Source organism: Osmerus mordax, chromosome 27 (genome assembly GCF_038355195.1).
Source record: "Osmerus mordax isolate fOsmMor3 chromosome 27, fOsmMor3.pri, whole genome shotgun sequence".
NCBI lineage: Eukaryota > Metazoa > Chordata > Actinopteri > Osmeriformes > Osmeridae > Osmerus > Osmerus mordax.
The window spans coordinates 3,324,580-3,352,231 of record NC_090076.1 but is presented as its reverse complement, the minus strand read 5'-3'; the positions used below and the strand labels follow the sequence as shown (position 1 = coordinate 3,352,231).

At 45.1% G+C, this 27,652-nt stretch overlaps 1 protein-coding gene and 1 long non-coding RNA gene across 2 annotated transcripts in view; one reads left to right on the top strand and one right to left on the bottom strand.

Annotated features, from left to right (window-relative positions):
• LOC136936898 (uncharacterized) overlaps positions 1-644 on the top strand; it is a 330,204-nt gene extending 329,560 nt beyond the window's left edge. The window contains exon 3 of the long non-coding RNA XR_010875199.1: positions 460-644. This is a non-coding gene — a long non-coding RNA (uncharacterized lncRNA). The remainder of the gene's footprint in view (positions 1-459) is intronic.
• Positions 616-18,994, bottom strand: cep19 (centrosomal protein 19). Its single transcript, XM_067230569.1, has 2 exons — positions 18,824-18,994; positions 616-1,117 (listed from the first exon to the last, which is right to left on the bottom strand). Exons 1-2 carry the CDS (start codon positions 18,951-18,953, stop codon positions 771-773), a joined length of 477 nt encoding a protein of 158 aa, XP_067086670.1. The 5' UTR covers positions 18,954-18,994; the 3' UTR covers positions 616-770.
• Positions 18,995-27,652: the final 8,658 nt, after the last annotated feature.

Genomic DNA, 27,652 nt, shown 5'->3' with positions numbered 1-27,652 from the left:
TACATTCAATGAGGAGAATATGTTGTTTCTTGTGTGACACTGCATGTTATTGTCTTGCAAGGCTACAAGTTGCAAGTTATCTTGAATGGTGTTGCTATGCAGTCTCCTACAGTAAAACATGCAGGTAAGCTGATGTGTATTCATTACATTTCTTATGCATGATGTTTGCCAGTAAAGCATTGTAATTTCTGACAAGTTATTCATGTGTATGCATACTGCAGCCTACACAGTTACTACAACTATCTGAAGTGCAAGGCATCATCATGGATGAGGATACCTAAATGTAATAATTAAAAGTGCTTTGATGTCAGAAGACTGGAGCAGTTTGGGATGTTGCCTATCAGCTCTGCTAAATAACATCTTGATCTGCAGTCGAATGCTCTACCCATCTATGCACTATACCCATCAAACCATAAATGCCAATAATCCTATTGTAATGTTGATTGTCCTGAATTTGAGTTTAAAGGGTGGGAAATTCTGGCAGCGACAACAACCTATACATTCTAACTATATTGCACATGGTCTTTGTTGGCCTCTTCTAACTCGAAATACATTTTAGTCTTCACATTTACGATGTTAGCTCTTGAATGTATTAGGTCATTTACTGTGTACAAATTCAATATCAGTTATTTTAATATGGAGTAATGGAGCTTAGTGTTTACAGAATTCCATGTCAATAAACAGTTTGCATCAGTACTCCTATAGTATAATTAATGTATCATCAACATATTTTGATAATATATGTGAATTTATATTTTAAACATTGCCCTTCAAAACCCATCATTAGACTCTTCATCCCAGCTGCATACTTCTTGAGCAGTCTCAGTGAATTCCACTTCCAGGTCATAAACAAAGTTAAGGTCATCTTTATGCCTACGGTTTCGCTCAAATATTTTGTCCATTTCAGCCTTCTTGCGGTTCAGGTCCTTGTCGCTCAGCTTGTTGAGGTCTTCTTCAGGGTTTAGGCAAAGTGAATCAAGGCTTTGTTCTAAGCTGCAGCCTTGAATTTGATCTCGCAGAATTATGTGAAGCCTCTCCAGTTGCTCTAATGAAACGTGCTCAAAGTATGCCTTGTGTCTGGTGTGGTTCTTTAGTCTCTCAGCAGCCTTGTAGCAGTCTGTGGAAGAGTTAAGTGATGTGACACGTTAATGAACCTCTATCTTATCAAGAAACACGGACAGTTGCATTGTAGTTTTATGCTATATAGCCTCATGTTTGTCATAGGCCCATTCTCAATCTCCACCCTCACAGACTTAGAGGCTTAAGGGTTTAGGACTGTCCCACTGTCAAATCGTCAAGTGCGCAAGGGCTCTTTGGCAGATATTTTGAGCCCTTTATGCACCCTTTCCGTAAGTCCGCATTTTTGCAGACTTTGGCTAAGGGAATTGCCCACAGTTCACAGCATTGTGATGTGAAACACGAGGGTTACAAGGCAAACCCGCCTTATAAAACAAGAAAGAAGAAGAACGGTAAACAAACAAGCATGGAGGGAGCAACCAACCCATGATGTAAACACAAAGCTCGCTGATGGTTAATACAGCCAGAACTGTGTGTAGTTTTTCCTTTGATGATACATTCCCAATATGCTTTCAGATTTAATCCATCAACATTACCATTTTGCCGAAAATGCTGCAAAGTGCTGACTCATTCATAGCATTTTGAGCCCTTGCAGCCTCTTGCACTCAATCACTTACCATGTGACGTCAAGCAAGTCTGTGAGGGTTTAGGGTGGAGATTGAGATTGAGCCACAGTGCACTTCAGCTCTGTTTAGCCTATAGTTCCTAAGGAAATGCAACAAGTAATTACTGTATTTTTGTTATGCTCATAGTAGCACTGCAGGTATCAACATCTATATTGTTCAACCCTAGTACTCATTCTGTGTAGCAGCAATAACTTTCAGACCTAGGAAACTCACATCCCAACTTGCATGTCTTGAATTGAGTTTGACTTGCTGTATTATACAGTTACACTGAACACATTGGCAGGATAGGACAGTTTTCCTAGACAGATCAGAAAGAGAGGCAAGCATCGAGGAACAGGATGACATCAGAAAAAAAGATTCATACAAGTGATGGAGCATCTTTAGACTCCTTGACGGAGGGAGTGGAGAGAGACCTGAGTTGCTGAGCAGACTGTTAGCCTAGTGAGTGTTCCCACTTAAAAGCTCATTACTATTGTTGTGGAATACTATCAGAGTAAAACATTCTTAACCCACAGTAATTTTACACATACAAACATGGTCCAGAGAAAAGTTCCATATCACTGTACATTTGTTTCTGTCTTTCTATCTGATAATTTTGCACTGGTACGTTCGCATTTCTTATTTACATAGACAATGTCGGTGTCAAAATGTGCGTCTTGGTCCCGATTGTGTTGCTTGTACCCGCGGGAACGTTCCGCTTGACAGTTCAGGCATTGTTTAAGTTTTTGTGGAGAAAGGTGAAGCTAATGGTGGCTAACTAGCTAGCCACAGTCAGGCTACATCAGGACGCCACACCACGCCACAACGTCACCACGCGTGTGCGTTTATAACAAGGCATGTACAATACAACCACACGTGCGTTCATAACAAGACATGTGCAAAACAAGCTGTAAGTCATAGTCAGTCGCTGTGTCACCCAGTTTGTTTATGCTGTTAGTTAGCTAGTTTGTTCCAGACCGCTTCCGGGAGGTATTGTATTACCACTCTACGAGTGGCAGGAAGAACGGCTAAGTTAGTTAGCCGTTACCCCAGCACATTATGTCTGCTAGCTGTTACCAAATTTAGTGTTAGCTAGTTGTCCAAAGCACAGAGTATACCAGCCACCAGCTAGTGGTAGACAGCTTCTAGACTAGCTACAAGCCTGAGATAAATATTTGTCTTAGTCAGCTTTGTTGTCTTTGCGCTGTTCCTCAGCTAGAATGCACTGTGATTATGTACAGTCAAGTAAGTGAAATCTGGTTTACAACACATTATAACAGATCAGAGTGGTTGATGGTTGAAGATGCCTTTTCAATTTATGCATCTGAGCTTGCTTTTTACTAACATAAAACATTAATATATTGAAGCTGATACATTTAGTCTATACTTTTGTTAAACTATATGGCCTACACCAGTGGTTCTCAACTTGTCTAACCTCAGGACCCACATTTGTCCTTGGTCATCAAGTCATGACGAAAAAAATAATTTCATTTCCCAAACATAATTTATTTCACAAAACAATTTGTGCAGATACTATTTGTGTTCTAGAATGCGGGCGGCACGGTGTGGAGCCTACGCACATTTCAAAATAAAAGCGCTCCATCGGAAGTTCGATTTATAATTTATAAATAATTTAAAAAGGGACTAGTTTCAACAAGCTTAACCCTTGTGTTATCTTCGGGTAATTCTGACCCATCAGTCATTGTGACCCACCGTCGTATTGTGACAACTTTACCGCATACAAAAACAATGTGAAGCATTTTCTTTAGAGATGCTCCGATCAGGTTTTTTGGTGCCGATCACGATCACTGAAATCAGTATCTGCCGATCCTATAATACCGATCACGGTGTCAATTGAAGCAGTTCTCTCGCTTACTATAAAATGTGTAAATAATAATAAATATTAAAATAATAATACAAATAATAATAATAAATAAATAATAAATGTGCAACATTCCACTCTCTAGAGGCTCTCAAGAGAACTTGGAGCTTATACAGTATCTTTCCTGTGGAAAAATAATAATACAAACTTAACTGCAACATAAACAGGCTATTTATTGCCAGTTGTTATGGTTACTTATCTGTATCAACGCGAATGTTTCATCGCGAAGTGATTTATTATTAGCTGTGAAAAGTCAGAGTTGGGATGTCCTGGGATATTTCAACTCATAGAACGTCTCTTGTCCAATCAGAAACAGCTAAATAAGTCGATAGAACCCAATTGTTTTATAAAGCCAAATATCCAATATGTTTCAAGTCAGTCAGTTTCAAGTCGATTTTTCTTCATTTAGGAGGAGATACAGAATAAAGATTAAAGGTGCACAGGAAGTCAGCAATTAAACAAAAAACAAAACATGTATATCTATCTGTATAGTGTCTCACTCACTCACTCTCACATACTTCATTCACTCTCTCACTTCACTCACTTCACGCACACACTCACTCACTCTGAGAGGGGGCATACTAGAGTATTCAAACCTTACTTCTGATTAAGCAGCATCACTGGCAGATTTGCCTTGATAAATATAAGCATATCACCATTTTTAGGAGTCAACCTGTTCAGATTCAGATTCAACTTAATTTCGCCATGTATACAGATACTAGGAATTTGATTTGGTATTCTCCATGCACTCCTGCACGAGATCTCCACGGCCGCTACACAAGCGCCGCTAACGTTCCTCTTCTCATCTAAAATATGTCCTGCTGTGCTGAAAAGTCGTTCGCTATCTACACTTGTACAAGGTGCGGAGAGGAAGACTCGTGCTGCTTGTGCAAGAGCAGGAAAGCGGTCTTTATTGGCCTTCCAAAAAGCAGTGGCTGTCCGTGACTGTTTTCGTTCGAATGCGAATTTGAAATATTTAGAACTCACGCATCTAAAGGCTAAAGAATCATTTCTTACCACTGGCTGCTTGAAATGCCTATCTAACGTTTTATTGAAACGTCTCTGATAGTAGTTCTCGCAGATTTTATGTCATCTGATCGGCCATGTTTGATCGGCCGTTTTGAAAACGCCGATCAAAACCAATAATGGGAATATCGGCCGATATGGATCGGCGCCGATCAGATTGGAGCATCCCTAATTTTATTTTAACCGTTGGGCTGTCTCAGACCCCCCCACATTGCGAAAGTTAAAAGAAAATGATTTTTATTTGTTTTTGTATTGGGTAAACACAATGATGATTAGTTATGAACCTTTGGGTCATGTGACCCGAAGGCAGCACAAGGGTTAATCAATTTCCTTTCTTCTAAAACTGAAGTAAAAACACACTAAATTGTTGATATCTGTAAACAGCAGGAGACTATGGGCAGCTGAAATGCGTTTTCAACCCTGGGGGCACCAGGCAGTCACCCCCTGAGTCTTCCAGTGGGCCTGGATACACCCATGGGGACAGTATATTGCATCTTTAACATTGGGGAAGCCAGAAGGAGAGGATGAAGTAATATAGAGGCTTGTCAACATAGAGGCTACTTTAAACAATGAAAATACTTTATACAATTGAATAAAAAGTCTCCTTGATTCTTTGTGTTTCAAGATGACCTGGAAAACTGATGATAATATTCAGGTACTGCTTTGGAGCAAAGTATACCCTTCATATTTCCTGTCATAGTTGCCTTTGCTAAACCTTTTTAAGTCACCAACCCTGTTCAAAAATGTCCCAAATGCAAAGATACACAGAGATGCAGACAGACTGAACAGTGGTCAAGGCTTGGCTACAGTGAATTTGTTTCCTCGGCGCACGAAGACTCGGTCGAACAAAGACAGGGAGTCTACCTGCGGGAGTCCACCGAGGACGGCCGACGAGGCGGATCACCTCTTCTGATAAGTATCACCCTATTTGTATTCTATTCTACCTAGAACATATTCATAGCTAGCATGTGTTTCTTCAGCATTCCCACTCATTACACCACTCGCACACGTAGACGTAGATGTCACAAAGTATATACGGTCCACTTCTAATCTTAGCTACCTATCCAGATCTTCTCCATCTGCCCTCTCTCTTTCTATAGGGCTCTGGAACTGCCAGTCTGCTGTGAACAAGGCAGACTTCATCCCGGCGTTTGCATCCCATGCTTCTCTTCACACCCTTGCGCTAACAGAGACATGGATCCGCCAGCTGCTCTCTCCGCCAACCACTCGTTCTCTCACTCACCCCGCTCAACCGGGAGAGGTGGTGGGACAGGTTTGCTTCTTTACCCACATATTAAATACACATCCACCCCACTCTCTGTTACTGCCAAATCATTTGAACACCATTATGTGATGCTAACTGATCCAATCAAAGCATTTTTAGTTGTCCTCTATCGCCCACCAGGGCCGCTAGCCGACCTTGTGGAAGAGCTGGACATGCTCCTCAGAGTCTTCCCGGATGATGGAACACCGCTGATACTCCTTGGGGACTTCAACATCCACCTCGAAGGAACGCAGGCCGTTGACTTCAAGTGTCTTCTGACTTCCTTCGACCTGAAGCTGCTGAACACACCGGCGACCCACAAGGCAGGAAAACGGTTCGACCTCATCCTGACACGTATCTGTATCACTGACTTAACCTCTGTAACCCGACTATACATTTCTGATCACTCCTTCATCCAATTCTCTGTATCTATCCTTCCAACTCCTCCTACCTCCCCTCCCCTCGTAACTTTCCACCGCAACCTCCGCTCCCTATCCCCCTCCCATTTCTCCTCCATTGTAACATCCTCCCTCCCTCCCATTGACGAGTTCATGTCCCACCCCACTGACACTGCCACCAACACCCTGTTATCCATACTAACTGCATCACTCGACTCTCTCTGTCTCGTCAACCAGGCTTGCACGATTGAGGATCGTGCCATCTCCTCTCAGGGCAGCTGAGAGATGGTGCAAGTCCAAAGACGGTCTGGACCTCGATAAGTATCACTCCCTCCTCAAATCCTTCTCTGCCCGCATAACTGATGCTACAACCCACTACTTCCTGAACCAAATTAACTCTGCCTCAAACCCTCACAAACTTTTCTCCACCCTTCTTAACCCACCTCCCCTCACCACCACCACCCTGACGGCAGACGACCTCATTCTCTCTCATCGCCCCACCTCCTGTACCCTTGATCCAGTCCCCTCCCCTCTCTTTCAAACCATCTCTCCCTCCATCATAACTTTTCTTCTCCATGTCCTTAACTCTTCTCTTACTTCCGGCACTTTCCCCTCTGCCTTCAAACAGGCCAGAGTTAGCCCTCTACTCAAAAAACCCTCCCTTAACCCAGCCGTCCTCCAGAACTACAGACCAGTATCACTGCTACCCTTCTTTTCTAAAACAATTGAACGCGCTGTATCTAACCAACTGTCAAACTTTCTCTCTCAGAACAACCTGCTGACCCCAACCAATCGGGCTTCAAGACTGGCCACTCCACAGAAACTGCCCTCCTGTCAGTCACCACTGCCCTCCAGTCTGCCAGAGCGGCTTCAAGGTCTTCCGTCATCATTCTGCTGGACCTTTCTGCAGCATTTGATATGGTTAACCATCAAATCCTGCTCGCCAGACTTTCTGAGATGGGCATCACTGGCACTGCACTTCAGTGGATCTCATCCTACCTGTCGGGAAGATCCTACCAGGTCTCCTGGGGAGGCAAAGTGTCAGGCGTCCTTGGACCCCTCTTCTTCTCCCTGTACACCACCTCGCTTGGACCATTCATCACCTCGCCAAGACAGAACTTCAATCTTCCCAGCCAAACCCTCCATCTCCCACGATCTCTCAATCACCCTGGGATCGGCGACGGTCACCCCTTTATCCTCTGCCAGGAACCTCGGGGTGACCATGGATGAAAAGCTCTCCCTCACAGCCCACATTGCTGCGGTCTCCTGGTCGTGTAGATTCACCCTCTACAACATCCGGAAGATCAGGAGATACCTGTCTGAGCATTCCACCCAGATTCTAGCCCAAGCACTTGTCCTCTCAAAGTTGGACTACTGCAACTCGCTGCTCGCCGGTCTCCCAGCATGCAGAACGCGGCAGCCCGCCTGGTCTTCAATCGACCCAGACGCTCCCATGTTACCCCACTCCTCATCTCCCTCCACTGGCTTCCCATCACGGCCCGTATCAGATTCAACACTCTGGTACTGACCTTCCGAGCGGTGAACGGGACTGCACCCGACTACATCAAGTCTCTCCTTCAGCAGGTACACTCTTGAGGTTCTTGCTGTTTAATTGTAACTTGTCTAACTACATGCTCTTATTATTCTTCCCTTATTTGGTTTTCACAATGTATGCTTCATGTTTGGCTACCCGCAATGTTTGGAGCTATCTTGTTGTTATGATCAGTGACACATGCACGTTTGAAAAACTCTCTCTTGGAAGTCGCTTTGGATAAAATCGTCTGCTAAATGCATAAATGTAAACTTGTGTAGACGTTCTGCTGAGTTTCTTAAACTAGAGAGGGTACTATTTCTGGAGAAATTGTAGGGTGTGCTTGCTTGCGTCGGTTGCAGGTCCGTTTTCCCTTCTAGTGATATTTTCAAGCATTTAGCCTACTAATATTGTATAATTCATTAAGAACACCCTTTGAAACAAGCGAACGCCCTTTGAAACAAACTACTGTAACAACGTTGTCACTGGCAGTACTTCAGATGGAATTGCGATTCAAACAGTACCGTCTGCTAACTGAAAATATGCCCCCCAAAACGTAAACATGTTTGACATTAATTTAGGGGGACATGGCTAATTCAAAAGAAGTTTGCTAGAGGCAAGCTAGCTGCTGTTGCTAGCCACACTTCACTGATGGTTTGAAAGCGCCGGAAATGAGAATGTTTCTTTTGACATAAAAGTTTAGCCATAGCTGTGGCATTGAAGACAGTAGTGATGGGAAGTTCGGATCATGTTACTGATTTGGTTCTTTGAAACTCGTTCAGTAAAATGAACGCTTCTTTATTCGAGTCATTCGTTCATTTCAACGGGGGGGGGGGGGGCTATCCGTCCACTGCAAACACGTATCATATTCTCATTTAGGTTAGTGCATGACATGTGCACCAGCAGATACTATTTTAAAAGAAATTCCTGCATTAAAATAATGTATCATGACAGTTTGTATGATTTGGTCATTTATTATCAGACTAGCATTTAATTATCACTGCAAACAATTACACTGCACTAAACTGTAAGTGTAAATGTAAAGTGAAAATAACAAAACCAGTCAGTATGATGAGCGAATATCCTTCACGTCTTACTAAGACAGCGGCCACGCGAAAGGGAATGAGGAAACTGTTTCCTCTACTAAAAAATACTACCAGTACAGAGCCTATGCAGGTCACGTGAAAAATGATCCAAAGACTCGTAGAAAGACCGAGTCGGGAAATGAACGAATCGTTCGTTTCCTCTAGCTACCACTACAGAGCCTATGCAGGTCACGTGAAAAATGATTCAAAGACTCGTAGAAAGACCGAGTCGGGAAATGAACGAATCGTTCGTTTCCTCTAGCTACCACTACAGAACCTATGCAGGTCACGTGAAAAATGATCCAAAGACTCGTAGAAAGACCGAGTCGGGAAATGAACGAATCGTTCGTTTCCTCTAGCTACCACTACAGAGCCTATGCAGGTCACGTGAAAAATGATCCAAAGACTCGTAGAAAAACCGAGTCGGGAAATGAACGAATCGTTCGTTTCCTCTAGCTACCACTACAGAGCCTATGCAGGTCACGTGAAAAATGATCCAAAGACTCGTAGAAAGACCGGGTCGGGAAAGGAACGAATCGTTCCCTCTAGTGTTTCTTCTGGCTACCACTACAGAGCCTATGCAGGTCACGTGAAAAATGATCCAAAGACTCGTACTCGAAGACCGAGTCGGGAAATGAACGGATCATTTCTGTTTACTTGGACGAGCCTATGCAACAGTCCCAATGCAAATGAACGAATCACTCTTTAAGAGGACTCGAAAATGAACGAATCGTTCACGAACGACACATCACTAGAAGACAGTACTACACGAGCCAAGTCTGACTCTGAGGCTAACGTCAAAACAAGTCGCGGTCTCACTCAAATTCCAAGTTTTACACAAATCACAAAAAAATGCTGACCCGCTGGCTGTCTTCGCAATCGTCATATCTTTAAAACACTGCCCTCCCTGTTGATGTAGAATTGACCCTGGTACGAAATTAAGAAAATACTCATCAGACGCAGATCGTCAACAGCTGCCGCAATCGTCAATGGAGGCTGGCGGGGATCTCACGTAGCAAACAAATCAAAGTTTTTACAGCAACCTACATTAAAATCTCACCACCTGGCTATCTTCACAATAGTCATATCATCATAACATTTCCCTCATTCAGTTTTTTCGCGTAAAATTGATCAAACTATAAAATTAAGAAAATACTACTATGACGCTTTCTAGCATGACTGCCGCCTAAGACTAGGCAGTCTCACGAGCGACCCGCACTCACTCAAATTACAAAAGACTTTCACGACCTAAATCAAAAATCCGAGATGGCAGTTCCACTCGAAATCGCTTTCTCAACAAAGCCCAATGGTTGGTAATTTTTGGGGGTGACATTTTTCATAATCTGAGCTCCAACTTGCGTGCTAGAACGTCTCTATCACGTTGTATCCATGCGTCGTTGCTAACGTGTAATGACGTTGTGACGTAGCTAGCACTGAGTACCCTTTGTTGACAGAATGCACTTTTTACCCCAAAAACTTAATTTAAGCCTAAACCATCAAACGGAACGTTCGCGCGAATACAAGCAACTCAATCGGGACCAAGACGAACATTTCGACACCGACATTGTCTATGTAGTGCAAATATTCATCTTTTTTTAGGGGTGGGAAAATTATAATAATAAATATATATGTGAGAGAACAATGGTTGTGCTCGCCGAAGGCGTGAGCCCACCCAATAAATATATATGTGAGAGAACAATGGTTGTGCTCGCCGAAGGCATGAGCACACCCAATTAAAGTCATTCATGTCTGAACTTCAAAAAGTCTGCACTTATGTATCCGAACACGGACTAAAGTGCTTTGCGCGCAGGAATTTACTTGACGTAATTTACTGTCTTTTGAGATTCTGTTCCGCCTGTTTGAAATGATTTGCAACACATCTTAATTTCGCTCGACTTTTAGCCTGATACGGAGCAGGCTAGTTCAGAAGTATAAGTTGCCTTGGTTACGTAGCTAGAACTAGAATAAGTAGTGGACTCCGCGGAAGCGCAGAGGACAGTTCACGTCTCCACATCGTCCATTATCAGGTGATATTGTACACCTCGTTGGGCATTATCCCACTTATACCATGGTCACTTGCCAAAGATTTTTTTTTACAAACATTAATTTATGTTTTCAGGCGTTTTTTTTTACGTTAGCCAACTCTGATATTTCAAGTCCGCTCAGCTCATAGAACCAACACCGGCTTTCCTTTGGCTGAGCTATTAGCCCGAAAGCTAACGTTATGCTAGCAAGATTCAAAGGCAATGACATTGTGTACGGTTGACAAACAGTAAATATAATTTGTATGTTTGACAAGAAGATTTGCTAGCTAACCAGCCATGTCACTGTCCCTAAATCAATATCAAGATTTTCACAAACAAAGTATCGGCCATATACTAGTACTAGGCTACAGTACGGCCGCACCTGTGGAGCGAGTTGAATAGCAAATGGATGTGAGATGACCGCATCAAAGTTGACATTTTCTCCAAACAGTAATTATAATTTGACAGTATGTTTAACAACAAGACTAGCCAGCTATCGAGCCATGGTCATTGTCCCCAAATAAAATCAAGATTTTTAAGAAGAAAATAATCGGCCATGTGTAGAGTTGCTGCTACTGTCGTGTTGACCGTAGCCTGTCTGAAGTAGATTGACTAGCGAGGTGATTAGCGAATGGGATGTGAGATGAGCGGGTAAGTGACTCTGACACAGTACATTCAGAAAAGTAACATTTTTCAAATAGGTTAAAATTAATATTGAAGTCACTCGTTGTAAATACAAGTTAGCTTGTTAAAGTCTTTCAAAATTGTAAATGGAAGCTTTGGCCTGTTGTTATGGTTACTTATTTCAGACACTTTGTACAGGCTCATATACTATGTAGCCAGCGCAATAATTTAGAACGGTGAAAAGACAGTTTTGCTGCAATTACATAGTAGGTGTCTGTATATCACCTGATAATGGACACCCCTGCAGCCAATCCGAATCAAGTCTTCACCCAGACCATGGTATAAGCTACCTTAACGGAACGGACCTCTTGCTGAAATGACATGCCGTTGTGTAAATAAGATAAATAACATAAGGCCATTTAGTTTGTTTAATAAAAGAGCAAACTATAGACCAGTTTTATAGGAAAGGTAACCTTAAATGACTTATTTTGTGATCTGGCGCTATATATATATATATATATTTTTATGTTTTGTTTATTTTACATGACCTTCCGGGGGGGGGGTGCCGTTGGGGGCGGGGCCCCCCTAATATAATGGTAGGGGAAACACTGCTACCTGTACATCTTGCACACGAACACGGTGCTCGATAAGTCTCAAACTATTTAACCCTTGTGCTGCCTTCGGGTCACATGACCAAAAGGTTCATAACGAACCATCGTTGTGTTTACCCAATTTTACCCAATACAAAAACAAATAATTTTCTTTTAACCATTCCAATGTGGGGGGTCTGAGACAGCCCAACGGTTAAAAGAAAATGCTTCACTTTGTTTTTGTACGTGGTAAAGTTGCCGCAATACGACGGTGGGTCACAATGACTGATGGGTCATTCCGAGACAACCGTCTGAGACAACCGTTGGGCTGTCTCAGACCCCCCACATTGGAATGGTTAAAAGAAAATTATTTTTATTTGTTTTTGTATTGGGTAAAATTGGGTAAACACAACGATGGTTCGTTATGAACCTTTGGGTCATGTGACCCGAAGGCTGCATGAGGGTTAAGACTTAGTGATCAATGTCTATGTTCTGTAGAGCACTTATCTGCCCAAGTACCTCTACAAAATCTTCAATGTGTGCCAAAATGATATCCACTGACAAGCCATGCTGATCAATTTGATCTACTAAGGCCAGCATGCCATCTCTAACACTACTTATGTCTTCCATCATCTCTCGAATCTAGGTGTCTAGGAATCTGCCTTCGATCTTGTGCAGCTGTTTTGGTCTGAAGATAACCACGCCCCTCTCGCTTGCATGTTGGATTGGAAATAAATACAGCAAAGAAATAAGTGTGGTGTTTGGAAATATATGTGGTGTTAGGAAATACAATTCTCCAAAAATAAATAAATGTGGCATTAGTTTAAAAAAAACGTCATTTTGAAATAAGTAAATGTATTTATTTACATTTATTCATTTAGCAGACGCTTTTATCCAAAGCGACTTCCAAGAGAGAGCTTTACAAAGTGCATAGGTCACTGATCATAACAACAAGATAGCCAAAAAACATCGCGAGTAGCCAAAACATGAAGCACACATTGTGAACAACCAAAGTAAGTGCCAAAGGGAAGAACCATAAGAGCATGTAGTTAAACAAGTTACAATTAAACAACATGAACCGCTATAAGTGCAAGTGTACCTGTGGAAAAAAGCAAGCAACAGTAATAAAAACAATATATCACAGCGAGAACAAAAATTTAAATCAGTTACCACTAACCACAAGAGCAACAAGTCTCTAAGCAAGAGTCATTGTGATCCTTGAGGAAACTAACATCGGGTCAAGCGAACCATTCCTAAGTACCGTTGTACTCCCGGAACAAGTGCCTCTTGAGCCTTTTCTTGAAGGTGGAGAGACAGTCAGTATCTCTGATGGAGGTGGGGAGTTGATTCCACCACTGGGGGGCCAGACAGGAGAAGAGCTTGTGTTGGGACCGGGCGGTCTTGAGCGGTGGGACCACCAGGCCGTTGTCTGAAGAAGACCGTAGGTGACGGGTGGGGGTGTAAGGCTGCAGGAGAGACTTGATGTAGACGGGTGCAGTCCCGTTCACTGCTCGGAAGGTCAATACCAGGGTCTTGAATCTGATACGGGCCATGATAGGTAGCCAGTGGAGAGAGATGAGGAGCGGGGTAACATGGGAGCGTCTGGGTAGATTGTAGACCAGGCGGGCCGCCGCGTTCTGAATCCTCTGAAGAGGGCGGGTTGCACATGCTGGGAGACCAGCGAGCAGCGAGTTGCAATAGTCCAACTTGGAGAGGACGAGTGCTTGGACTAGCAGCTGGGTGGAGTGCTCAGACAGGTATCTCCTGATCTTCCGGATGTTGTAGAGGGTGAATCTACACGACCGGGAGACCGCAGCAATGTGGGCCGTGAGGGAGAGCTCGTCGTCCCCCAAGGTTCCTGGCAGAGGATGAAGGGGTCACCGTCGCAGATCCCAGGGTGATTGAGAGATCGTGGGAGATGGAGGGTTTAGCCGGGATGATGAGAAGTTCTGTTTTGGCGAGGTTCAGCTGGAGGTGGTGCTCGGTCATCCAGGCGGAGATGTCTGTGAGGCAGGCCTCAATCCTAGCTGAGATCCCCGGATCGGTCGGGGGGAACGACAGGTACAGCTGCGTGTCGTCAGCGTAGCAGTGGTAGGAGAAGCCATGGGAGGTCATGATTGGTCCAAGTGAGGTGGTGTACAGAGAGAAGAGGAGGGGTCCAAGGACGGAGCCCTGTGGGACACCAGTGGAGAGCTGGCGAGGTCCTGACAGTTTGCCTCCCCAGGAAACCTGGTAGGATCTTCCCGACAGGTAGGATGAGATCCACTGGAGTGCAGTGCCAGTGATGCCCATCTCAGAAAGTCTAGCGAGCAGGATTTGGTGGTTATCCGTATCAAACGCTGCAGAAAGGTCCAGCAGAATGATGACGGATGACCTGGAAGCCGCTCTGGCAGACTGGAGGGCAGTGGTGACTGAAAGGAGGGCAGTCTCTGTGGAGTGGCCAGTCTTGAAGCCCGATTGGTTGGGGTCAAGCAGGATTTATTTATTGATGTACGTAAATGGATTCAGTTATATAAATATGATGCTATATTTATATATTTATTGCCATCTTTTTTAATTTCAGGGTTTATTTCATAGTCATATTGATTTATTCATAAATGTATTCATTCATTAATTTATTAATTCATGTATTTCTTCATCTCAATGTTAATGAGATGTGTCAATCAAAAATAGGTAGGCGGTATTTGACACACCATTGGCTAATCGTTTTCACCGCGTTGTATTCGATTATGTTAGCCTTACATCCATCCTTGCTGTCATGGAATGACATACATGTAAATAGAGCAATTGCCAGAGACTTGGCCAACCTAGTTGAAAACAAAGATTTAATTGACCATATATGATATTTGGATAAACAAACATGTTATTAAGATTTTAATACATTAGTTGTGAGCTATAGCCTATCACTTAACACCCAACTTCACTACGCTGACCAGCCAACCATGTGTTTACACCGATAAAAACGATATCCGATCAATTCTCAAAATGTAAATTTTTTTAAATAAAAAATCCTGATTGTTGATTGCGTTGATTGTGAAGCCAACATACTTGTCCGTTGTTTCTAAACAGTGTGTTTAAGAGCGAGATAGACGATCTGTCAGCCCCCAATTAAGCAGAAGAGAAATTTGGGAAGATTGACGACACAAAGTGTTAATCATCGAGGATGAGAACTAGCTTAGTCCTACATGGAGTTGTATGCCCCACAGCACGTAGCTTACAAAGACTACGGCAACAAAAAGCCAAATGTTGCCACGTTATGTTGGGAATGGGATGTTGTTGCGACGGTTGTTGGAGCAACAAGTTGCCTAAATATAGCCTATGCCATGTTTATGTACCATGTCAGCTTTACATGTAAAAAAGGAAAGCTCAGAGAAGGTGAAAGGCTTGGTGACCGGCGTGGAGAAATGTGCGTCTAGTGTGAACAGCATTGCACCATGTCCCCGACTAAGATTTTCTTTGGTCGACCAAGACTCGACTAAACACTTCTGAAAATCGACTAATCGAAATTTGAAACGTTTTTTTTTTCTATAAATGTCACAATGTTTTTCATCAAACCCTTTTGTGTGATGTTTTACCTCACTGTTTTAAGAGATAATATGAAAGAAATACATACGTAAGAAGGGAGATTGACAACTAGACAAACATAAATGTACAAACATTTTCCCGATCTGACTCAATGTAGCTGCTGGACATTCCAGATTCAGCCGCTATAAAATAAGCTAAGTACAAATAATAAGTCTCGTGTCACCAGTCCTGTTGTTACCGAATGCCGATATAATACAAAATGCCTGATTGTAAGAGATAATACACAATAACCAATGTACTACAAATAAAAAATATTGTTTGTTTAAGATGCAAATCATCACGCGCTTATCTGGGGTTTTTCCTGGGTCAAAATGGGTCTTCGGTGCTCCTCTTTTTTCTAATCAATGTATTTATTCCCAGGTGTTTTGCATCCCCCCCCCCCCCCCCCCCCGCCGAAACTAAACCTATATTTCGGAACAGGTTAATGTAATAGTCTAATAGCTAATGAAATATTGCACATATTTTTGTCCTATTTCCCCTAAAGCAATAAAGTTAGTTAGGCTACTTAAAGACACCTTATACTAATAAAGTATGTTCTAAATGGCATAAATGCTGCCAATTAATAACTGACGTAACAACTTATTGTAAATGGTCAGTAGCCTAGCCTATCGATTAAGGTAGGCCACTCTGAAGCATGTGCACCATAAGCATTTTGTAGCAAATAATAACAATAAACCCACTTTAATTAAAACTACGTAAGCATAATAATGCACCTAAAATACAAACCTGAGCAAGGGCAGCAATCGCTATCGAATCAACAGACAATTTAGCTAGCAGGGGAAGAATACAAACAACGAAAATCACCAGTTAACTTGATTTAAATTTGCAAGAACTATAGACTTATACAATAACAGGCTTAAATGAACTGACAACATAAGTTATACGACTTACAGTTCTCAAGGATGCACACGCAATCTCAACTGCGGTGTGAAGCGCGTGTCCGTGCAATTCTCCGACATGCACTCTAACAATCACTGCTGATAGACGGCCTAAAATTTTGTACCGTGGCGGCAGAAATTTAGCCATAGAGGAAACACTGCACTATATATTATCATTCCAGGTTAAGAACACCAATGGAGGCTGCGTTGGAAATCGTAAATCAAACTTTTGTCAGCATTTTGAGTGGAAATTTCATTTGCATTTGTACAGGTGTATTCGTGCACGTCGGGCTGGACCTCGCAGCGGAACGACAGTTTACTGGCCGCTCTGTCCATTCTCGCACCTCACAGTTGCGTATTGATCAGACAAGAAGACATGCTTATCTATGCAGGAAAACCCCTGTTATCCCTGCCTGAAAACTTGCAGCATGCGAACTTACGTAGAAGCCGAGTGGGGAACGGTGCAACAGAGAAAGATTTTGTTGTCTTGGCCGGAGAAGATAATGTCATTCGATTTGGATGTGATTCTTATAATAGGCATATTCATTTTTCAACCCAGCGCGTTAGCATGGGCGAAGTACGCCTAGGCCAACTTACGTTTTTCAGGTGGTAGGCTACATCATATTCGACGTGGAACCATGAAAAATAAACCGTTGTTGGCAGAGTTTGCATTCAACGCTTTTCGGGTCACCCGGTACTTTGTAAATGTACTTTAATGAAATGCTGCCATACCACAGATTTCTTTGCCATTTTGACTAATAAGACCGACAAAGTAGGCTATGAGTTTGTAGTTCGGCAGCCAATTGTGCTCGTGCCGTGTGCTAAATACCAAAACAAAGCGCAGATTAACGAAAGGGAAAACAGTAACACCTTTTCTTTTAAATTATATATTTTTAGAGTTTCTTTATTTGTCTTAAATAATATAATCTACAATTTCTGTAGAACATTTCTTTAATTCAGCAATGGTAACACAAGCGGGAATCAGATCTCACACTGCCATACGGCAGCTCGACTAAAAAAATCTTAATCGACCAAGAGCATATCGACCTGAAAATCGACTAGTCGACTGAGTGGGGACAGCCCTACAAAACACTGTATCGTATGTGTACTCATTTCATTTTGTGGACAAAAAGCCGACGGAGGTAATCCGCATCCTACTTTGCGTTTGGGCTACGAAAGACCTCCACAGATTTAGTTGCAGTACTGCCAGTAAAGGTGGGATGCAAGTGTTCATATAGGAATTTTTGTGGATTAGTAGTGCCCTGGTCCAGCAACACATGAGCACCCAGCCGTTTGTATTTCACTCTGATGATGAAACTAAAACCCAGGACCGGTGATGTGGGACTTTAAGGCTCTTACTACGCTATATGTCTGCTTTAAGGTAGACAAGGTTGTGTCCCACCTCCTTTATTAAAACGTGACCAACTTTATTGCTGTGGAGGTACAGTACTGATAAGACTCAGAGCTTTTCAGGTTATTCATTGCTTCACCGTCCGTAGCAACAGAGTTAATAAGTAGCTAAATATGCTAGTGTCCGTTATTTGAGGCCACTTTTTCAGGTCGTCCTCCCATCCCTCGATAGTAGAAGGCAGAGGTATGATCAAATTGTCCCGTTTCAGGTGTAACAGGCTGTGCTGTGCTCCCACATGTTTTATTTCGCATCAGAATTAGTTTACCGCAATGACCGGAAGTCGCGGATTGGGAACAATGAATGAATGAATAAATGATTACATAAATGAATACACAAATAAATACATAAATACATGTAAATTATAACTATTGATTGACAAATGGGCATGAATTAATACATTTATTTCTGTCTAAATGCATGGATGTGGACATTTATTCATTCATTCATTTGTAAATATGGCAGGTTTGGTCCTCCATACTCGCAAGGATGCTTGCAAGAACGTTCTTCAAGCGTTCTTCGGATTGATAAACAGTCAATGTGTCCCAGGAGTTATGGTCTTCCATAGTAACACGCCGCACACGCGTCCGGTGTGAATAGGGCAAATGTTTAGCATAGCTACCTAAGCGAGGCTTTTGAGTAAACGCAGATTCTGTTAGCGACGTTGATGGTACACCACCCAGAAAGCTTCGTTTCCCTATCACTAATCAAATCAGGAATTAATCACAACGATACCGCTAATACAATTTTTACAGCGCCAAATGTAATCGTAATCTTGTGCCTTTAGCTAGTACAGTAACGTGAATTGTACGTATAACTGAGTAACGTATGAGTTTCCTACTGTACCTGATTTTTCTGAGAAATTCTTTAAAGGTATCATTCTTTTGCGAATCTTGTTTGTGTGCTCAATTTCATATATCAAAACCATAGACGGGGGGTTGAATTGCACTCCGCATCGCCTGGCTACAAAAGACATCTCAGATAAAACAAATATAGGATTATTTACGTGTCGTTATTGAGCAACTCAAAACAGTACTTCCGGGTCACGTCTTGCCATGTTTTTTCTTCTTCAAAATAAAAGCCTATCTAATGAAGGTAAAACCGGAACTCTCTCCTCAGGCTCCTCTCTCCTCAGGCCCCTCTTTTCATGTGTATGCGAGGTTAGCGCCACCGCTGGTCGGAGGATACTGTAGGCTATTTATATTAATAGGCTAACTTACATTGAACTTCGGTTTTAGCATAAGTCAACAGTGTTTAACATAGCGGAAATTAGCATTGCGGTTAGCGTTACGTATGGTGAACATTACGAACATTATCACAAAATATTGTTTTAAAATGATTAAATTAGCTGGCTAGAACCACATTTATATCATAAACATACAAATAAATGGGGGAAGAATTGTGTGTTTAATTTAGCAGACTTTAGGATAGAGGCACAGATTTCAACTTCCAGTCGCAGGGAACGATTGTATGACCTGTCCAAACACAGTAGGCCAATAAAACAAAGGCCATAAAAAAAACATTGGATATCTATACTGCTAATCCAATGCTGCTTCATCAATCACCACCTCAACCATAAAGATGTGTAACAACAGTACTAAACATATATTCCATATTCCAAATGTGATCAATGTATTTATTTAAGAACAGATGAGCTTGACTTCTGTCAAGACTGTTCTCACGAAGGCCTTCGTTTTCTCTATCTGTGACTCTTTACTTTGTGAAGCTGCACTTGTATCATCGACTGTTTTACTATTCTAGACTGAAAACATCCTGGTGTGTTGTATTTGTTGTTGGATTGCATTATTTCGTATCAATAAACTACAAAGAACTTGGTATGGCATTTAACCTTGTATTAATCTCCACCTAGATTTGACACACATTACACTATCTACTGGATCTCAACTGGATCCCCCTGTGATCCATATAATGTGGGTAAAGCAGAAAAGCATACGTAACAGGCAGGAAGTTTGAATGTTTTATTCCAACAAAGAAAGAAAAAAGAGAGAAGAGTAGTGATTGCCTGTTGTTGGAGGCTGGTTAATCTGTCCAAAACTAAAGCACAACTTTATTTGCTCCTAAAACCAGCACACACAGGAATGACATCTGTGTCTCTGACTTCTGACATGAACACATTGAAGACCTCCTGAAACTCGAACATAAATAAAAAATTGTCCAGCAGTTGTTGTCTATCTTCGTCACAGGTCATTTTTCGCTGGATCTCCTCAATTTTTCTCGGTCCCATCATTAGAAAGGGAGGCTCATTTACCTCCCCTTTTAGCCGGTGGAGGTTTTTCATGACCCACTCAGCTCCCAGGAGTGTGCTGATGCCATAGTCTACAAGACAAAAACTGGTTAAGTCTCTTATAGTGATCTATAGACACCACTGTACAGTTTTAAACCTATGTTCCTTTTCTATATTAATATCATATAACCTTTATCCTATGGGGGGGGGGGCATGGTCAACTTGAACCTGGAACCTGATTTGTATTACCAATGACACATTTTTCACTGCAGGTGCTAGACACAGTAAGACAGTACTAGTGAAGAGAAGCATACCAATGTTGTGGCACAAATTATTACCAGCTTCCCTCAGAGGTATTGTGTCACGCTGTTCCCTCGCTTTAAAACTACCTGCTCTTATGGTTCTTCCCTTTGGGACTTATTTCGTTTTCACAATGTATGTTTCATGTTTTGGCTACCCGCAATGTTTGGGGCTATCTCGTTGTTATGATCAGTGACCTATGCACTTTTGTAAAGCTCTCTTTTGGAAGTCGCTTTGGATAAAAGCGTCTGCTAAATGCATAAATTTAAAACATTAAGTCATTTTAGAATTGCTTAAAACCAAGACACAATGATTAATCTGCTTTAAAATTAATATTTTTCAGTTTGTGCATACCTCTTGTGGCATAGCTGTGATCATAACAGAACCTCTTGTCTTTAGGCCCGTCCACAGTCAACTCACACTAAAAGAATAAAATGCAGGTTACTGAAAAGCGCCATGAAGAGGCGATGTTGGAAGCCAAGTAAGAGGCAGAGTCTTCTTAAAATCTACCGGAGGAAGTGGAAACAGTCCGTGTAGAGATGGCCTGTGCACAGGGACACGAGCAACTGTGACCACAGTACAGTTTGAAGGGTCAACCATGTGGTTTCATCTAGAATCACTGTTAAAAATCCCGGATCAGACTTGGTCACACCTATTGGCTCTGATCTCCCTGTTACAGTACAGGACAGTGCTGTCCTAAAGCAAAGCACACAAATTACGTTTAATTCTCAGTCCTAGGACTGGGCCTGAGAATGAGGTTGAGAGCTTCCTGCTCGTACCCCAGACGTCAAGGTTGTTGCTTAGGACCAAGGACAAGGTCCAGGGCTTGGAAGTCTTACCAAGCCATCCTAGACAACGGCGAAAGAGTCACTCAAGCCTGCTCCCGAAAGAGGGATCAACTGAAGAAACTCAACTGCCAAATGACAACAATCCCTTCCCTGGTTGCGTTCCAACTAGGGGCGGAAGGGGGGGGGGTGAGTGAAACGCAGGGAGACATAGGGGAAGAGAAGGATGCACAGCAATTTTGTCATTTGAAATGTGAAACCAAAGGAATTGTTAAAAAAATGCCTCGGTGGTTAGGGTGATAGAAATGAGCGAAGCAGGTTCAGGCAAGGCACTCGGGCAGCGCGCGTCATACCACCCATCGCCGTGCCCTCAGGCCATAGGCGTAGCTCGATAGGCGGCGCTATAAAGCCGCTCCATGCACGCACACGCATTGTCGAACCTGCCGTCTGCGTTGCTGCCATTGCTTTGCGGTCCGCGGTTTGATCGTCTGTCTGGTCGTTGTCTTTGCGTTGTCTTTGCGTTGTCTCTGCGTTGTCTCCCTTTCGTCATGTCCTCCTCGGATCTGGACGATGCAGGTGGTTCTGGGGATCTGGTGGATTGTCTCGATCAGCCCCCTGAGGAGTCTCCTTCGGAGGATCTCTGCGCGGATGGCGAGGACTCGGGGATCCGAGTCAGGCGTAGTTCGCGTTTGGCAGGGAAAACGGCTACCATGAAGAACTGGCCGGTGTACAAGATCCTGGACGCCCTGTACGCCAAGGGAATAACACCACCCCTTGGATGCAGCCACGAGGATCTGTTCGTGTTCTTCCTGGAACATGGCTCGGCTGCTCCATCCGCACCCCTGGGTGCTCCCCCGGCAAAAGCGTCGGAGAAAGGGAAGCGGGGCTCCGCTTCCCTTCGCTCCGTCCTACTGCCGTGCTGCCTGCGAAGAGGGCTCACTTCCGGGAGCCAAGCCCGTCCACAAGCGCCCCCCGTGATCCTGTGCTGGCCGCCCTCTCGGACATTCAGCTTTCCCTCGGCGACATGAGTTCCCGCATCGCCGTCCTGAAAGCAGGGGTGTCAAGGGATCCCGTTCCGACCTTCTCCGGGTTCGTGGGTGCTCCTGCGGCCTCCGACCAAGACGCGGTGCCACGGAGGAGCCTGGCCTCGGCTGTACCGGCTGCGGCCTCCGGTGTACCGTTCTTGTCCCCCGCGGCTGGCGTGTCCGTACAACTGAGGAGCCAAATCCTTGCAGGTATGGATATCAACTTAGTCCAGATATTGCTTGGTGCGACTGACCTTCTGGACCGGCGTGCGGTCGACTGCGGGGAAGTGTCCGTGTTCCTTAAGGGCAGCGACCCCAGAATGTCCAAGAACTTGACTTTGGCAAGTTTTTTGCGTGGCATTCGGGGTGTACCGTGACACGTTATGCGAGGTGTACCCCGAGCAGCGCGTCGAAATGGATGACTACCTGGCTCTTATTTGTGATCTGGCCCTGCGCTACGGTGGTAGTTTGTTCGACGAGTACCACAAATGTCTGTCCGCTAAGGCGGCCTTGCACCTCCAGAAATGGAATCAGCGGCTGGACTGGTCAGTGAGGGACCTATATTTGGTGAGCCGTGTGTTTACCGGGCACATGCCGCTCTCTTGCTCCGTGTGCGGATCTCTGGCTCACACTGTAAACCTGTGTCCCAGAACCGCATATGCGCCCGTTCCTACACCTGAGGCGACCCTGCAGGCCGTGTCTAGAGGTGGTCGGAGTAAGGTACCTGCATGCTTGCAGTTTCTGCGGGGACGCTCATCCCCGAGCTGTGTGCCCTCGTCGGGCCCGCCCGGCTCTGAAGGGCAAGTGAATAAATTGGTGTCAACCCCTATTAACATTGAGAGACTCAGAATTGCTCTGGACAAGCATCCAGATCGGTGTTTTGTAACGTACCTTTTGAATGGTCTGACTCATGGGTTTCGTGCTGGTCTATCTGAGCTGCCAACTGTCAAATATGAATGTAACAACCTGCAGAGCGCACTTCGTGAGCCGGGGGTCGCGGACACACCTTCAAAAAGAGACAACTAAAGGGTTCATGATCGGGCCTTTCGATGAATCCCCTTTCTCCTCGTTCAGGGTTAGCCCCATAGGCGTAGCCACGCGCAAATATTCAGGCAAGAAACGCCTGATAGTGGACCTGTCGGCTCCGCACGGCTGCGCGGTGGCAAGTATCAACAGCCTTATACCGCGTGGGCCTTTTTCTCTTTATTATGCCAGTGTGGATAATGCAATTCATATGATTAAAATCGCAGGCGCGGGTGCTTGGCTGGGCAAAGCGGACGTAACCGATGCGTTTAAGGTCATGCCACTCCACCCCTCTCAATGGCATTTGTTCGGTGTGCGCTGGCGCGGGAAGCTGTATTTTTCTGTTCGGTTAACCTTCGTCTGCCGCAGCAGCCCGCGCATCTTCGACACGCTGTTGGAAGCGCTGTGCTGGATCCTGTTAAATGTGCTCAAATTGCCTTTTGTCCTGCACCTTCTTGATGATTTTTTTGTGGTGGATTTTCCTTGTTCGCCTCCGGCCCGTTGCATTTCCGTGTTGCGAGAGACTTTTGACTCACTGGGCGTCCCGTTATCTGACGAAAAAACCGTAGGCCCACTGACCTCGCTCGAGTTCCTTGGCATTCAGCTGGACAGCGTACAAATGAAGGCCTTGTTGCCCGCGGAGAAACTCGAGCGCATCCGCTCCGTAATGGGGGCCTAGAAAACCTGCAGGACACCCTGGCGCTCGACGTCGGGTGCAGGTCGGATTTATCCTTTTGGGCTCTCCTTTGCGCCGAATGGAATGGCATTTCGTTTTTTCTATAACGATGAAGTAGAAACGTCCGACGCCGCCCCGTCCGTCGGGTTCGGGGGTTACCACGGTCGTGAGTGGTTCTGTGCTGCAAGGCCCGAGGAGATCCTGTCTCTTCCGCCGGAGCACCATTCAAGCGCGCTTCACGAAATATACCAAATCATTATATCCTGTCTTTTGTGGGGGCATTTATGGTGCAGGAAAAAGATCATCGTGTTCTGCGACAACGAAGCAGCGGTCTGCATTATTAATAAGGGGAGGTCTTCAGTGCCATTCATTAACCGACTGGTCAGACGCCTCACCTGGACAAGCGTCCTGGGCAATTTTGTATTGCGCGCAGCCTACGTCCCTGGGCTTGCCAACCAAAGCGCTGATTCCCTATCTCGATTCAAATTGCAGGACTTCCACGTGCTACGCCCTCACTCGTCACCGACCGGCCTGGCATGCCCCATGTTCCACCAAGCCGTACTAGACTAGGGTCGGTTGGGTCTGCTGAGGTGCTACAACAGCATGTTTTGTCTGCATGTCGCTACATGAGGTTGGGTGTGTGCTCCTCCACATTAAAATCATACGATTCAGCCTGGCTTCAATTTTCCACGTACTGCAGTGCTTTCTCTGTGAGCCCTTTGCCTGTGAATCTGTCCGTGCTGTGCGCCTTCATGGTGCACTGCTTCGAATCCCGTAAGCTGCAACCATCATCCATCAAGGCATTGGTGGCAGGTGTCCAGTTCCACCTTCGGTGCGTGGATCCTTCTGCAGGCAGCCTTCTGGGGAGCCCGGCTGTCCGCCTCCTCATGAACGGTCTACGCAAGCAGAGGCCCGAAAGGAAAGACAAACGTCTCCCCATCACACTCCCCATACTGCACAAACTGGTGTCTGCTCTAAGACGGGGATACTTCGGGGTGTACGTTGACGTTCTGCTCGAAACGGTGTTTCTCACGGTATTCTACGGGTTTCTGCGGTGCGGCGAATACACCACTAGATGCGCTGCCTTCGATCCTTCTCGAGATCTCACCATGTCCGATTTAATAATGGGAAGTGGGGTGTTCACCATAGTCCTGAAACACAGCAAAACGGATACAACATGTAAGGGCACTCCCATTGTGATTGGTCAAACTAACTGTGCCTTCTGTCCATTTTCCTCTATGTGCCGGTACCTGTCATGCCGCCCTCGGGCAACACCCGATGAGCCCCTATTCACCAGCGACGCGGTTGGGAAGGCCATGACCAGATCGTGGTTCACCCAGCGGCTCCGGAACCTGTGCGAGCACTGTGGCCTGTCTCCAGAGCTGCACACAGCGCATTCCTTCCGAATCGGGGCGGCCACCTCGGCCTCTGCGAAGGTGCCCATGTCAACGCTGAAACTGATGGGCCGTTGGTCGTCATCGGCGTACGAGCGCTACGTGCGCCCCAACGCATCGGACGTTGTGGATGCTAAGAAGCTGATGAGCGCATGAACGGACACCCATGTGTAGACTGCGTGAGCCATGTCTGTACAGCAGTTTCGCAAGAAATAAAACAAGTAATAATCAGTCATTGGTCAGTGGTCCAACGTAAACGCTCAAGCTGAGCGGGTCTGAGAATTAAGCGACCAACGCAGTCTGCTCGTATCCGGTGGTTGGGTGGCTTCGTACATTGCTAATGCTAGAATGTCTCTTCGGATCTCCGTGCAGCAGTGGTGATCCGCAGACGTGCTCTGATGCGCTAGTGGCCATCAGAATCCACGTTGCTTGCATGGAGATATCCGTTGAGATGCCCTGGTCTCCCAGGGAATGGCGGATGCACCGCCGACACATTTTTCTCACATCCTCACGTAACACCCATATTTGGTGCACGAACACAGGCGCCTTTGCGTACATCCTGGGGTCGCCGACGGGCGCTAGAGGACGGGTCTCTAGAGGTAGCATAAATCTGCCCCGTGCAGGATGAGAAGGCTACCGGACCGTTAGTGCTAGAATGTCTCGTGGGAGCTCCACCGCCAGTGCGAATGCAAGCTGCATGCTCTTTGGCGGTTGCGGGCGCACGTCGCGTTGAGCGCTGGGTCTCGACGGGACGTGCGCGTGGGCCGGCTCCGCGGACCGCACATCGGATGGTATGCAACGTTAAGGATACGCACACATAGCCGTAGTCACTGTAATGGTAGCATGACCGGGCATCCAGAATTTTATCACCAGTAAATGGTGGGATGTCATGCGATCTCAAGAGGAGCGATGTTTGGGGATTTAACTCGTTGCTCCCTGCCTCATGTCTTGCATATGCAGTGAAGGCGGGGAGCGCTTCCCCATGTACATCCATTCCGCCAATGTAAAACCATTTGTCATGTGTAAGAATAAATGGTGAAATCAATCATGTGAGTGTCTTGACTGAAATGAACGAAGCAGGTTCAGGCAAGGCACTCGGGCAGCGCGCGTCATACCACCCATCGCCGTGCCCTCAGGCCATAGGCGTAGCTCGATAGGCGGCGCTATAAAGCCGCTCCATGCACGCACACGCATTGTCGAACTTGCCGTCTGCGTTGCTGCCACCCACCACCGTCCCCTTCACCCCCGTGTTGTCTGTCTGTGCTCCCCGTGGGGGATTTAACTCGTTGCTCCCTGCCTCATGTCTTGCATATGCAGTGAAGGCGGGGAGCGCTTCCCCATGTACATCCATTCCGCCAATGTAAAACCATTTGTCATGTGTAAGAATAAATGGTGAAATCAATCACGTGAGTGTCTTGACTGAACCAAGGGTTTGTTGATGACATCAACGATGTTCTGTTGGCTCTGAGCTAACAACTCCCAGCTACCACTGTCATGGCATGGAGAACCGACTGGCGGTTGGCAGAACAAAAGCAGGGATGGGTGATGTATATGCTACACCCACCACATTGTCCCTGATGAAAGTTTCACAAAAACTATGACTAAACTGAAAACCCAAAGTTGGAGGGCTAAGTTGTTATTGCTGCATACCTATCTCCCTGTCCCGGTTTCTATAAACTCACCTCCACTATGATGATAGAGTGCAAACTAATGAACCAAGATCATCTAACAAATTGGCTTTCCCCTGGTCACCGAAGCTATCCTGTTCCTGGCTTGTATCCATTTCCAGGAGGGAGAAAGTGAACCAGATCCAGGGGTTGTGCCAGACACAGTCAGAGCGGGGGGCTGGAAACCGAGGTTCCCAAACCAACCCCAACCCCGCCAGTAAACCTGATGGCATCACCACCCGAGCAGCCTCTCAGAGAAGGGGGGCCGAGCAAGGACAAGGCGCCCCTGGCAGATCTCACCCTAACGCCGCAGAACCTCTCTCTGGGAGTATTGCCTAGAGAGGGGGGGGTGTCACGAGGTGAGTGGGAGCACAAGAGATGTTTTAGGAGATGGGATGTACAGCAGTGACCTTAATATGGATAGTAACGAGGTGTCTAGAGGGCCTATGCTCTGTAGCAGATTTAATGTGGCAAGTAGGCACAGGCAAACCTTAAAAGTACACCCCCAGAAAACATGTTTTAAGTAGTAGGTATGGGTTTCAGACACCTTGGCCAACTAA

Excerpts from the sequence above, each read along its gene's own strand:
- cep19 (XM_067230569.1), bottom strand. The coding sequence starts at position 18,953 with ATGTCTTTTGTAGCCAGGCGATGCGGAGTGCAATTCAACCCCCCGTCT. Across the intron at positions 1,118-18,823 it reads GAATTTCTCAGAAAAATCAG|ACTGCTACAAGGCTGCTGAG; the intron begins GTACAGTAGGAA and ends ACTCTTCCACAG.